This window comes from Moschus berezovskii, chromosome 6, assembly GCF_049115385.1.
Source record: "Moschus berezovskii isolate FMDL1 chromosome 6, NW_MosBer_1.0, whole genome shotgun sequence".
Taxonomy (NCBI): Eukaryota; Metazoa; Chordata; class Mammalia; order Artiodactyla; family Moschidae; genus Moschus; species Moschus berezovskii.
In genome coordinates, this window is record NC_142465.1 from 93,746,576 (window position 1) to 93,761,769 (window position 15,194).

General features: G+C 38.4%; 1 protein-coding gene across 8 annotated transcripts in view; it reads left to right on the forward strand.

Annotated features, from left to right (window-relative positions):
* The window catches only part of SLCO1A2 (solute carrier organic anion transporter family member 1A2), a 133,558-nt gene that overhangs the window by 79,415 nt on the left and 38,949 nt on the right, over positions 1-15,194 (forward strand). For all 8 annotated transcript variants that reach the window (XM_055394617.2, XM_088837289.1, XM_055394614.2 and 5 more), the window contains 2 exons: positions 6,298-6,404; positions 11,203-11,349. In XM_055394617.2, the coding sequence (XP_055250592.2) occupies positions 6,298-6,404; positions 11,203-11,349 (254 nt within the window). The remainder of the gene's footprint in view (positions 1-6,297; positions 6,405-11,202; positions 11,350-15,194) is intronic.

The following is a 15,194-nucleotide window of genomic DNA, read 5'->3' on the forward strand; positions in this document are numbered from 1 at the left end:
TTTTCACCCTAGGGATGCTGAAAACATCATTTGCAATGTTTTTCTCGAGAATCCTGTAGCATTTTAAACCCTGTGACCAGTTTCTTCTCTCTGGAACTACTGGGTTTTTCCTTTAAACTGCAGTTTGAATTCATGATAATTGCCTTAGTATAAGTGTTTTTCCTTTACTGTTCTAGGTGCCTTCAATCTGGACATTTATAAAAATTATTTGTATTATTTGTTTCAAACAAACAAAAATTATTTGTTTCTTGGATAATATCCCCTCCCCCCACTTTCATTTCCCTATGGCATTTCTGTGTGCTCGGTCGTGTCTGACTCTGCGACCCCGCGGACTGCAGCCCACCAGGCTCCTCTGTCCATGGGATTTTCCAGGCAAAAACCCAAGAGTGGATCGCCATTTCCTTCTCCAGGGGATCTTCCTGACCCAGGGATCCAACCCGGGTCTCCTGCACTGCAGGCAGATTCTTTACCAACTGAGGAATGGCAACCGACTCCAGAATTCTTGTGACACGACTGAGCACACGTGCTCTGTCTGTAACTTTCACTCCTCCGCTTCTCTTTATAAAACTTCCATTAATTCCTGAATATTGTTACACTCTAAATTAACCCATAGTTTTCTCATCTTTTCTCTCCAGTTTTCTATATCTTTGTCTTCTTGTTACTTTAAAGGGAGATTTCTTTATCTTCTAAACCTTCGAATGCATTTCTAACTTTTGCTATCATATTTTAAATTTTCTGGGTATTGTTTGTTGTTCTTTGAAGGTATCTTTTTAAGAAACATCTTGCTCTTATGTTAAGAATGCAGTGTATTTTTCCATCTACATTTTCTTCATCTGTCTTCTTGTCTCTGTCTCCTTCAAGTGTGCAGTTTTTTATTTGCTTTGTTTCTGTTCCTGTGTTATAGGTCTTCATACGTCTGGTGGTCCTTGGTTAGCTATTCATACTTAAGAAACAGGGATAACAACGACAAACTAACTGGAAGTTCTGTGTCCATGTGTGTGCGACACGGTTGTGGGAGGACTTCTTCACAGCACAGGGACTAGATGGTTCAGAGCTGGCTCAGAACTGCCCATAACCTGTCAGTTAATCTAGGCAGGGGTTCTCCAACCTGCTGTCTGAGACATGGTACAAATTGACTACCAGCCAGGTGGGAGTGGGAGTCTCACACTTCAGTACATAGATTCTTCTTTTACTTAATATCCCTAGTTTTTAGTGTGGCCTCTTATACAACTTAGGGACTAAATGACAACAACAAGCTATCCTCAAAGTGCCTGTTCTGACTGCAGTCAAAGGCCATTTTTGTTGGGCTGGTGGACAATGCCTATAAAGGTTTAACTGCTCTTTATACACATTTTAAATCAACCTCTGGTTTTTGGGATCATATCCACTCCCACCCTTATCTGGCATCCTGTCTGAAATTTCCAAGGATGTGTGGCTCATGTTTGGTTGCTCCCCTGCAGGCACTTCCTCAGGCCTGTGTTTCTCCTATTTTCTAGTTCGGTGACCACCCACTTATTGATTTTCCCATTTTCCAAACCTTATCTTCTTGTCAAAATTTCAAATTCTCTTTCTTCTTGACAATCTTCCATTCTCTTTACCTTTGTGACATTATATTGCCTTTGTCACTTTATAATCCATCAGCTGTCATTTTGCTGAAGTTTTCGGGATGAACAGACTTAGAATGAATTATTTTGATGAGTTTCATGGATCAGATAAATGAAAATGATGTGACATCTTCTCAGGTATTTCTGAATGGATCAGGAGTTTTCAAGCAAAAGGTTTTTACTATCCTTTTATTTTCTATCCTGTCCAAGACAACATCAAATAATATTCAGCTATTATTTACATTTCTTTCTACCCTCTGCTAAAGGTGCTAGTTTTTTCTCTGAAGCTGGCATGTCTCATGGGATCATGGGTGTGGAGACAAAAGCCTTTGTGCACAGTTCACAGCCAAGCTCTGTGGCCATGACTGGACAGTTGTTCCAAGGGGAAGGTGTATTGAACCTTTTTGTTATGTTCAATAGCATAGAAACTAGAATTATCAGTGACTTCCTAGTATAACATTCTTTAGCTCATTTGGAACTCAGAAGGGTAAGTTTATTTATTTATTTATTTTGGCTTTCTCTTATCTAACAGAAATATAGAAACTAGTCCAGCATTATTTCTAACAAAGAGAGATTTAGCTGGAGATTATTTTCTTCCATTATCGCAGCTTATAATTTACTTTCAGAGAAATGGCATGGGGATCTTGACATATACACACTATGATATTTAAAATAGATAACTAGTAAGAACTTGCTGTATAGCATAGGGAAATCTACCCAATGTTCAATGCTCAATGCTACTCAAGGACTGATAAGGGGAGAGAATCTAAAAAAGAGTGGATATATGTATCAGTCTCAGTTCACTCAGTTGTGTCCGATCTCTGCGACCCCATGAACTGCAGCACACCAGGCCTCCCTGTCCATCACCAACTCCCAGAGTCCACCCAAACCCATGTCCATTGAGTCGGTGATGCCGTCCAACCATCTCATCCTCTATCGTCCCCTTCTCCTACTGCCCTCAATCTTTCCCAGCATCAGTTCAGTTCAGTCGCTCAGTCGTGTCCAACTCTTTGTGACCCCATTAATCACAGCACGCCAGGTCTCCCTGTCCATCACCAATCCCGGAGTTCACTCAGACTCATGTCCATCGAGTCAGTGATGCCATCCAGCCATCTCATTCTCTGTCGTCCCTGTCTCCTCCCACCCCCAATCCGTCCCAGCATCAGACTCTTTTCCAGTGGTCAACTCATCGCATGAGGTGGCCAAAGTATTGGAGTTTCATCTTTAGCATCAGTCCTTCCAATGAACAACCAGGATTGATCTCCTCTAGAATGGACTGGTTGGATCTCCTTGCAGTCCAAGGGACTCTCAAGAGTCTTCTCCAACACCACAGTTCAAAAGCATCACTTCTTCGGCAGTCAGCTTTCTTCACAGTCCAACTCTCACATCCATACATGACCACGGGAAAAACCATAGCCTTGACTAGACGGATATGCTATCTAGGTTGGTCATAACTTTCCTTCCAAGGAGTAAGTGTCTTTTAATTTCCTGGCTGCAATCAGCATCTGCAGTGAATTTGGAGCCCCCCAAAATAAAGTCTGACACTGCTTCCACTGTTTCCCCATCTATTTCCCATGAAGTGATGGGACCAGATGCCATGATCTTTGTTTTCTGAATGTTGAGCTTCAAGCCAACCTTTTCACTCTCCTCTTTCACTTTCATCAAGAGACTTTTGAGTTTCTCTTCACTTTCTGCCATAAGGGTAGTGTCATCTGCATATCTGAGGTTATTGATATTTCTCCCAGCAATCTTGATTCCAGCTTGTGCTTCTTCCAGCCCAGCGTTCCTCATGATGTACTCTGCATAGAAGTTAAATAAGCAAGGTGACAATATACAGCCTTGACGTACTCCTTTTCCTATTTGAAACCAGTCTGTTGATCCATGTATAGTTCTGACTGTTGCTTCCTGACCTGCATACAGGTTTCTCAAGAGGCAGGTCAGGTGGTCTGGTATTCCCATCTCTTTCAGAATGTTCCAGAGTTTATTGTGATCCACACAGTCAAAGGCATTGGCATAGTCAATGAAGCAGAAATAGATGTTTTTCTGGAACTCTCTTGCTTTCTCCATGATCCAGCGGATGTTGGCAATTTGATCTCTGGTGCCTCTGCCTTTTCTAAAACCTACTTGAACATCTGGAAGTTCACGGTTCACATATTGCTGAAGCCTGGTTTGGAGAATTTTGAGCATGACTTTACTAGCGTGTGAGATGAGTGCAATTGTGCGGTAGTTTGAGCATTCTTTGGCATTACCTTTCTTAGTGATTTGAATGAAGACTGACCTTTTCCAGTCCTGTGGCCACTGCTGAGTTTTCCAAATTTGCTGGCATATTGAGTGCAGCACTTTCACAGCATCATTTTTCAGGATTTGAAATAACTCAATTGGAATTCCATGACCTCCACTAGCTTTGTTCATAGTGATGCTCTCAAGGTCCTCATGACTTCACATTCCAGGATGCTTGGCTCTAGGTGAGTGATCACACCATCAGGGTCATCTGGGTCATGAAGATCTTTTTTGTATAGTTCTTCTGTGTATTCTTGCCACCTCTTCTTAATATCTTCTGCTTCTGTTAGGTCCATACCATGTCTGTCCTTTATTGAGCCCATCTTTGCGTGAAGTGTTCCCTTGGTATCTAATTTTCTTGAAGAGATCTCTAGTCTTTTCCATTCTATTGTTTTCCTCTATTTCTTTGCATTGATCACTGAGGAAGGCTTTCTTATCTCTCCTTGCTATTCTTTGGAAGTCTGCATTCAAATGGATATATCGTTCCTTTTCTCCTTTGCTTTTCACTTCCCTTCTTTTCCCAGCTATATGTAAGGCCTCCTCAGGCAGCCATTTTGCTTTTTTGAATTTCTTTTTCTTGGGGATGGTCTTTATTCCTGTCTCCCGTACAATGTCACAAACCTCCGCCCATAGTTCATCAGGCACTCTGTCTATCAGATCTAGTCCCTTAAATTGATTTCTCACTTCTCACTTATGTATAATCATAAGGGATTATAATCATAAGTGAAGTGAAGTGAAGTCACTCAGTCGTGTCCGACTCTTTGCAACCCCATGGACTAGCCTATCAGGCTCCTCCGTCCATGGGATTTTCCAGGCAAGAATACTGGAGTGGGTTGCCATAATCATAAGGGATTATAATTATGGGATTATATTATGATTATGTATAATCATATGGGATTATAATCATAATCGATTTCTCATTTCTTACTTATGTATAATCATAAGGGATTTGATTTAGGTCATACCTGAATGGTCTAGTGGTTTTCTCTACTTTCTTCAATTTAAGTCTGAATTTGACAATAAGGAGTTCATGATCTGAGCCACAGTCAGCCCCCAGTCTTATTTTTGCTAACTGTATAGAGCTTCTCCATCTTTGGCTGCAAAGAATATAATCAATCTGATTTTGGTGTCAACCATCTGGTGATGTCCAGTTGTAGAGTCTTGTGCTGTTGGAAGAGGGTGTTGGCTATGATCAGTGTATTCTCTTGGCAAAACTCTACTAGCCTTTGCACTGCTTCATTCTCTACACCAAGGCCAAATTTGCCTGTTACTCCAGGTGTTTCTTGACTTCCTACTTTTGCATTCCAGTCCCCTGTAATGAAATGGACATCTTTTTTGGGTGTTAGTTCTAGAAGGTCTTGTAGGTCTTCATAGAACCGTTCAACTTCAGCTTCTTCAGCATTACTGATTGGGCATAGACTTGGATTACTGTAATATTGAATGGTTTGCCTTGGAAACAAACAGAGATCATTCTGTCATTTTTGAGACTGCATCCAAGTACTGCATTTCAGACTCTTTTGTTGACTGTGATGGCTTCTCCATTTCTTCTAAGGGATTCCTGCCCACAGTAGTAGATATATGTATATGTATAACTGATTTACCTTGTTGTATAACAGAAACTATGATAACATTATGAATCAACTATACTTCAACAAAAATTAATTAAAAAATAATTTACTTTTTGGAAAGGGCCTAGAATTCTTCTGGTAATTTGCCTATGGTATATAAGGTATATATTCATAATCTATTAACCATTTTGTTCTTATGAGAAGAGAAAACGTCATTACACTGCACCATCACAGTGTTTGAATATCCAAAGGTCTCTCATTATGATTGGCAAATGTTTTGTTTTTCTTGGAGATTGGTCAATGCATGAAAAGATTATTGTTTGAATTCTCAGAAAGTGGGAATATGTATCTTATGAGCAAACCTTAGAGAAAACAAAGTGGGAGACTTGTTTCATTATGTTGTTTCTCTCTCCCCACAAGCCTTTATTTTCCTAATTATACTTTGTAGAGTTTATTATTTTTCTTAGTTTTTATTCCTTATCCCACAGTAATATTTCCAGGAAATGATCACCTAAAAAAATCACAAAAGGTTGATGTTCAGTTGAGTTCAGTTCAGTTGCTCAGTCGTGTCTGACTCTTTGCGACCCCATGAATCGCAGCATGCCAGGTAATCTAAAGTGTAGATATGCAGATAATCAAAAGCTAACTGTGAGTGAATCACACATTTACATGAGTGGCAAGTTCTTTTTGACAACATCAATCCAGGATTATTGGATGGCAAAGATAAAAGGACATCTCATTTCCTGGGTTTGGATGTTGTATCTTAAATGAAGCATGAACATCTTCACAATGCTCACATTGTCCTCATCGACTCCATAACATAGCATGTTTTTTTGTTCATACAGATATGAATATGAATCTACAGTTTCAAATTCCGGCAATTTGTCCTCAAACAGTTTCTTGTGTATGGAAAATGGAACCCAGATTTTCAAACCAACAAAAGACCCATCAGGTTATAAATTTCATTACTTTAGTTAATTTGTAACTGAACACTTTCTATGGAGGGGCTTTGAATGAGTTATTGGGTTTGGTTAAGTAAGGTAAGTGAACAAAAAGATATTTTCCCCCCAGGATTTCTGAGAGGATCACAGAGAATAGGAATGGAGAACAGAGAATGTTAGTCCTCTTATATTTGCATATACTTACTAAGACTGCCTTGTCTATTCTTTAAAATGGTTATTTAAAAAATGTCAGGAACTTCTCTGGTAATCTAGTGGCTAAGACTGCATTCCCAATGCAGGAGGCCTGGGTTCCCATATGCCACAACTAAGGGTTCACATGCCACAACTAAAAAGATCCCACCTTCCATAACTAAGAACTGTTGCAGCCAAATAAATAAACAGATATTAAAAAAAAATAAGTCAAATACATCCTCCCAAGGACCTCTGTAGAGTTAATTCCATCGTGGAAAGCATCTTAGAAGGATGGGTTTATACTGACGATTTGGTCTATACAATTATCTAAACAAGAAACAGAAGTAGAAAGAAAATTCTTAAGATTTGTGTTATATTATTGGCCACCTGATGCAAAGAACTGACTCACTGGAAAGGACCCTGATGCTGGGAAAGATTGAGGGAAGGAGGAGAAGGGGATGATAAAGGATGAGATGGTTGGATGGCATCACCAACTCAATAGACATGAATTTGAGCAAACTCCAGGAGATAGTGAAGGGACAGGAAAGCCTGGTGTGCTGCAGTCCATGGGGTCGCAAAGAGTCAGACGTGACTGAGCGACTGAATAGCAAGCAATTGATATTCTATAACAAAGAGGTGACCCTACTGACTTGCCTCAGACCAGAACTTCTTCTCCTGTGATAGAGACATTTTCATGCTGGATTCATCTTAATGAAAGTTATGGTGGTCCCCTAGGTTGGAAGTTTCACTACCAGCATGGAATAAGAGAGAAGCAAAATAGTTTATTTTTTAAAAAATTTTCATTGATGTATAGTTGATTTAAAATGTTGTGTTAGTTTCAGATGTACAGCAGAGTGAATGTTATACATATACATATATCCATTCTTTTTTAGATTCTTTTCCCATATAGGCCATTATTGAGTAGAGTTTCCTGTGCTATTATATAGTGGGTCCTTATTCAAAATAGTTCAAAGGAGTTTAAGAATAGCTGTCTCAGAAACTCTAAGCTAATGGAACCCCCTGGGGAAGCAAAGGGAAACAGTGATATCAGCAGTAGCCTGAGTTCTCCTTGAGCTGGTTTTTACCAAAGAATGATTCAGGTCCTATTTCCTTTTTTTCTTAATGTGCTTTGTAGTAGATAAACAAAGCCTTCCCAATATGGTGTGCCTCCAGGAGAGTGTGCTGCTTCCTTGATTCCTTGGTATATTCATTTTTGCCTTAGAGGAAACCTAGAGTTTGCTTAATATCTATAGATATAAACATAGTAAATTGTTTATGCTTGTCAAAGATAAAATATGAATACCAAGAAATGGAGATTATGATTTTCTGGACTGGACATGACTGACAGAAAGCCTCACAAGAAATTTCAAGATCTAGCTGTGTTCAGGACCCTCACTTCTGCAAGTGGCACAGTTTACTACTCATTCCGTTCCGTTCCGTCGCTCAGTTGTGTCCGACTCTATGTGACCCCGTGGACTGTAGCCTACCAGGCTTCTCCGTCCATGGGATTCTCCAGGCAAGAATACTGGAGTGGGTTACCGTTTCCTCCTCCAGGGGATCTTCCCGACCCAGGGATCGAACCCGGGTCTCCCACATTGGGGGCAGATGCTTTAACCTCTGAGCCACCAGGGTACTCATTGGGAAGATGCAAATCAAAAACCACAGTGAGATTCGATCTTAACACCTGCCAGAATAGCTGTCCTCAAAAAGAGGACAAGTAACAAATGTTGGTAATGATATGGAGAAAAAGGAACTCTTGTAGGCCCCTGATGGGAATGTAAATTTGTGTAGCCACTGTGAAAAACAGTATGGAAGTCCCTCAAAAGATTAAAAATAGAGCTAACATATTGCTGTTCAGTTGCTGTGTCATGTTTGACTCTTTGTGACCCCGTGGAGTACAGCCTGCCAGGCTCTTCTGTCCATGGGATTTCCCAGGCAAGAATATGGGAGTGGGTAGCCATTTCCTTAGGATTCAGCAATTCTACTCCTGTATATATATATATATATATAAACAAAAATGTTAATTCATAGAGATACATGCATCTCAATGTTCACAGTTGCATTATTTACAATAGCCAAGATATGAAAGCAAGCTAAGTATCCATCAACAGATGAATGAATAAAGAAGATGTGGTATATACAGAATGGAATGTTAGTCACGAAGAAGAATGAAATTTTGCCATTTACAACAACATGGAGGGTGTTATGCTTGGTGAAATAAGTCAGAAAAAGAGAAACACTGCATGTTTTGACTTATATGTGGAATCTAAAAAAATGAAACAAATGAATGAATATATCAAATCCAAAACAGACTCATAATACAGAGAACAAACTAGTGATTACCAGTGGGGAGAAGGATAGGAGAGGGGAAAACAGGAGAAGGGAATTAAGAGATACAAACTACTAGGTATAAAATAAATTAAACAAAAGGATATACTGTACAACACAGGGAATATAGCCAATATTTTATAGTAGCCTTATATAGAGTATAATCTATAAAAATATTGAATTGCTATGTTATACACCTGAAACTAACATAGGATTGTAAGCCATTGTACTTCAATTTAAAAAAAAGTTATTTGGTGGTCAAGTACATAGTACATATTTACTACCCAGTTAAATATTTTTAGTTTCTATAAAATAATTATAACTATAGAGAACTTAAACTCTTAAATCTTATAAATATAGTATCATATCTAGAAAGAGATATTTGTGTTTTCTCCTCTCCCCAAAATTAGTATATAAATTGGGTAGCAGTTATAGCAGTTAACTAAGTTTAGTTCAGTTCAGTTCAGTCGCTCAGTCGTGTCCGACTCTCCGCGACCCCATGAATCACAGCACGCCAGGCCTCCCTGTCCACAGCAGTTGCTAGTAAATTAAGTCTCTGGAGGGGGAAAAAAAAAAAACATATGGTTTTTAGTGTTTGTAAATATCTGTGGTGTAAATACTCTCCCCAAACTACTGCTAAATACTGAATTGGGAAGAGATGTGTATACTCATTTCTCCTAACCCAGTAGGAACTAGCTCCAGGATACCACTTATTGTTGGCCATATCTAAGTATCTGTTCAGTTCAGTTCAGTCACTCAGTCGTGTCCGACTCTTTGCGACCCCATGAATCACAGCATGCCAAGCCTTCCTGTCCATCACCAACTCCCGGAGTTCACTCAAACTCATGTCCATCGAGTCGGTGATGCCATCCAGCCATCTCATTCTCTGTCGTCCCCGTCTCCTCCTTCCCCAAATCCTTCCCAGCATCAGAGTCTTTTCCAGTGAGTCAACTCGTCGCATGAGGTGGCCAAAGTATTGGAGTTTCAGCTTTAACATCAGTCCTTCCAATGAACACCCAGGATTGATCTCCTTTAGAATGGACTGGTTGTATCTCCTTGCAGTCCAAGGGACTCTCAAGAGTCTTCTCCAGCACCACAGTTCAAAAGCATCAATTCTTCGGCGATCAGCTTTCTTCACAGTCCAACTCTCACATCCATACATGACCACTGGAAAAACCATAGCCTTGACTAGATGGACTTTTATTGGCAAAATAATGTTTCTGCTTTTTAATATGCTATCTAGGTTGGTCATAAATATCAATAACCTCAGATATGCAGATGATACCACCCTTATGGCAGAAAGTGAAGAGGAACTCAAAAGCCTCTTGATGAAAGTGAAAGAGGAGAGTGAAAAGGTTGGCTTGAAGCTCAACATTCAGAAAACAAAGATCATGGCATCTGGTCCCATCACTTCATGGGAAATAGATGGGAAAACAGTAGAAACAGTGTCAGACTTTATTTTTTTGGGCTCCAAAATCACTGCGGATGCTGATTGCAGCCATGAAATTAAAAGACGCTTACTCCTTGGAAGGAAAATTATGACCAACCTAGATAGCAAATGCAAAAAAATGGCCCAATGAGTCTTTGCTGGCATAGTAAATTTTCTTCACTTTATGCAATATTGCTTTGAATTCAATATTTTTCATGTTTTATAACTTTTTGTTTTATATTGGAGTCAGAAAGATCTCCTGGAGAAGGAAATGGCAACCTGCTCCAGTATTCTTGCCTAGGAAATCCCATGGACAGAGGAGCCTGGTGGGCTACAGTCCATGGGGTTTCAGAGTATCGAATACAACATAGCAACTAAACAGCAACAATGAAAGAGTTGATTAACGGGCTTCCCCGGGGTGGCTCAGTGCTACAGAATCTGCCTGAAATGCAGGAGATATGAGTTTGATCCCTGGGTTGGGATGATCCCCTGGAGAAGGAAATGGCAACCCACTCCAGTACTCTTGCCTGGAGAATTCCATGGACAGAGAAGCCTGGATGGCTACAGTCCCTGGGGTCACAAAGAATCAGACATGATGTAGCAATGAAATGACAACAGCAAAATAGCTGATTAACAATGTTGAGATACTTTCAGGTGGACAGCAAAGGGACTCAGTCATACACATACATGTGTCCATTTCCCCCAAACTCCCCTTCCATCCAGACTCTAGCATAGTAAATTGTTGGCAAGTGCTGGGGTCACATAAGAACTGTGATATGCTTACCAAAATCTCAGAGTTAAATATTGCTAATATTTCACTACTCAAACACTAATGGAATGACTTTTTTCTTTTAATGCAGAGTGTGTGAAGGAAGTTAAATCATTCATGTGGGTGTATGTACTAGTTGGAAATATTATACGTGGAATTGGTGAAACTCCCATCATGCCTTTGGGTATTTCTTACATAGAAGATTTTGCCAAATCTGAAAACTCTCCTTTGTATATTGGTGAGTTGGAAAATCTACCTTAGCCTCTTTTCAGGACAGTAATTTCCTTGAGCATGGATATGAGTTATTTATTTATATGCTTAGGCATTTCCAGAATGTTGAACAGAGTGCTTTGGCGCAATTAGCCATCAAAGTATGTTGAACAGAGCAATTATAGGCTATCTCCAAGTAAGCTACTTTGCTAAAACTGCTTTTTACTATTGAAAATACCAATAATCTAGGTCCCCTGGCGTTCTATTTGCCTTCTCCATTTTCTTGGCACCACTATATACCAAGTCTGTGAAGAAATTTAGCAATGTTTTCTCTAAAATGTAATTTATTCAAAATCTTTCTCACTATTTTAATTACTTCTATTTTTGTTCAAGTCTTTGTTAGCTTTGATATTGTTCATTTGATCTGTAGTATTTAAAATAAATTTCTTATAAAAATTTTTGCAGTATAATTTTTCTCAAATATATTAAATGTCTTCTCTCCCATTTTGATAAAGCATGCTGATTCTTTATTAAATATGAGCCCTCCACTTATTCCTAGCTCTGCCCTCAATTTATCTATTTAGTTTCCTATATAGTTGCTCTTTATCACAATCTCTTTATGATATTACAACCTTTCTACAATATTTTCCATAAATATCTGTCTTCAGACCTTTGGTTATGTTTCCTGAAATTTCCTTTCCTCAAATCTATCAGTATCTCCCACAGTAGGCAACTTAACATCCACCTTTGCATGTTTCCTTACAATCTCCTAAAAAGTCTTAATTTATTGTGGATAATTTGTCTATATTCCTTAGTTACTCCATCTGTTGTTAGTTGTAAAATCATAACTTAATACTGGGGCATTTTGCTATTAATGCTGAAATAGCTTTTTAAACCAGAAAAATCAAAGAGGGTGAGAGAAGGTAGGAACAGAGCTACACATAATGAGGAGTTAAAATATTTAGGAACCATTATTTGAAGCAACTTTGGGAGATTTTTGATGACTTATTGATTTTGCAATAATCTTTTCAGTGTCTTTCTATTCAATCCTTTAAAATTCCTCTACATACTTATATTGAAAGAATACCAAATGCTCACCTGCAATAAATTAACAAATGCCTTGTTAAAATGCGTATTTCTTTCTTCAACAAATATTAGAGTATATAATACATAGAAACAACTGATAATCTCTAGATATATTAAGATGAGTAAGACATTGTCCATATAAAATTTAGTATGTAAATAACTGCATATGCTCAGTTGCTAAGTTGTGTCTAACTCTTTGTGACCCTCTGGACTGTAGCCCACTGGTCTCCTCATCCACAAGATTTTCCAGGCAAGAATACTGGAGGGGGTTGCCATGCCCTCCTTGAGGGAATCTTCCTGACCCAGGGATTGAACCCTCGTCTAGTGTGTCTCCTGCAGTTAGATTCTTTATCACTGAGCCACCTGGGAAACCAAATAACTACATAATTATAAATAAATAAAATTTGATAAATATGTATATAATTAAACTTGAAAAATTACATTGAACTTAGGGGAAAGTGAAATAAATATGGCCAGGTATAATTTAACTAGCTATATACCAAGAAAAAATTTCTGCGTATGTCTTTGGAATTTAGGAGAGAATTTAAAAGCTAGACATAAAATTTGAGAATCATCTATACAGAGACAAAAATAAAATCAAGAGGGAGAAATAAGATTGTGATAGGATGACTTATGCTATATAGTGAAAGGTCCCAGGATAATATACTGAGCAACAATTCTTATTTGTAGAGTAGAAGGAAGTAAGGGAGGAAGTAGAAGGAAGGAAAGAAGTAGAAGGAAGAAAATTTAAAAAAGGGGTAGTCATAAGGGAAAAAGTAGAACAACAGATGAATGTATAGATTTCTGAGTCCTAAGAATAAGAGCGTCAAAAGAAAGCTGGCCAGATAAGAAGATGAAGACCATAAAAAGGACACTAGATAAGTGGCTGAGCAACTAACATAGATAAGTGGCAAAGAGATCACTGAGAGTTTTTTGAGTAGAAAATGACAGCATTTAAGTAGAGTGAGTGGTGAGGAAGTAGATGCGGAGTGTAATGACAGGAGAGAAATCAGTGTGAATTTGGTATATTGCAGAAATCAGTGGATGAGGGAGATTGAACAGATACACAAGAGAGAGTGTTTGGTTGAACAAGACATCAGAGAAGACAGAAAGGCTTAGCATCAAGAAGTCAGGTGTGTACAGGGTGGACTAACCCATAGAACGATGGAGAAGGCATAGGCAATAAGTGAAGATCTATTTTGAAGTAAAGAGGAAGAAAGTTGAAGAAGCTCATGCCTTGATTTTTAACGGAAGCAGGGAAGGATCACTATAGACTCAGAATTATAGACAAGTCATGAGATAGCTGATGCTAACAATCCAGACGAGTAAAAAGTCAAGTGAGGATGAAGGGGGATGTGGAGGATAAGAAAGGATATGACAGAAAGACGGAAGAGAAGTATCATTAAAAGTGAGGATAGAACTAGAAAAAGTTCAAGTATTCTAACTTGAGAGTAGTCCCTAAATTGATCTACATATTCAGTGCAATGCCTAGGAAAATTATAATACCAGCTGCTTTTATTTTTGGAGAAATGGACAAGCTGATCTTAAAATGCAAATGGAAATGCAAGGGGCACTGGGCAGCCAAAACATCCTTAAAAAAATAGGAACAATGGACTTCCCTGGTGGTCTAGTGGTTGGGAATTCATCTGCCAATGCAGGGGACACAGATTTGATCTCTGGTCCAGGAAGATCCCACATGCCTGTGGCAACTAAATCCATGTACCACAGCTACTGAGCCTGTGTGCCCTAGAGCCTGTGCTCTGCAACGAGAGTAGCCTCCATTCACCACAACTAGAGAAAAGCCCATGTAGCAACGAAGACCCAGCACAGTAAAAAAAAAAAAAAGAATAATAATAATAAAAAAAACCACAACAGACTCACACTTCTGATTTCAAAATTACTACAAAATTATAATAATAACATTGTGATTCTGGCACAAGGGTAGATATATAGGTCAATAGAATAGAAGTGCTAGTCTAGAAATAAACCCATTCCTTTATGGTTAATTGAATTTAAGATAGATGTTAAGATCATTCAGTGAGAAAAGATTATTCTCAGCAAATGGTGAAAGGGCAACTGGCTATCCAGGTGCCAAAGTATGAATTTGGATTCCTACCTGGTACCATATACAAAAATTTAACTCAAGATGGATAAAAGACCTAAATATAAGAGGTAAACTATGAAACTCTTAGATGGAAACACAGGTGTAAATCTTCATGACTTTGAATTAGACAACAGTTTTTAAATACGAAACCAAAAGCACAAGCAACAAGAGAAAAAAATAGATAATTAGACTTTATCAAAATTTAAAAGTTTGTGCATTTAAGGATATTATCAAGTTGTTGATTTGGGAATGAAATTTTTCTGAAAATATGCCACAAGAAATTTATCATAACCTGATATTGCTTTAAAATTCATTCAAAAATATGACTGTGGAAAACATCAAAAGGGTTTTGCTCTATACTGTGACTTTTTCAATAGCAAGATCTCAGCTGTAATCAAAATATCCACCCATGATACAGTATTGAAAATTCTATCCCAATATGGGACAAAGTAATGGTTTACTCACAAAACACAACAGAATTCGCCATAAAAGGCCATCACTTTAATCAACCTATAATACCACAAGAGAAAATGGTTTTGAATCATAATATGGGCAGTCTACTAATCTAATTTTTGTCTTATCAACTTACCAGGTCAATTTGAGATTGTGGAACATGATGCCATAGAATTTAAAGATTCGCATTTCCTTAGTTTCATTTCAAAATTATTATTAAGGAATGGAGT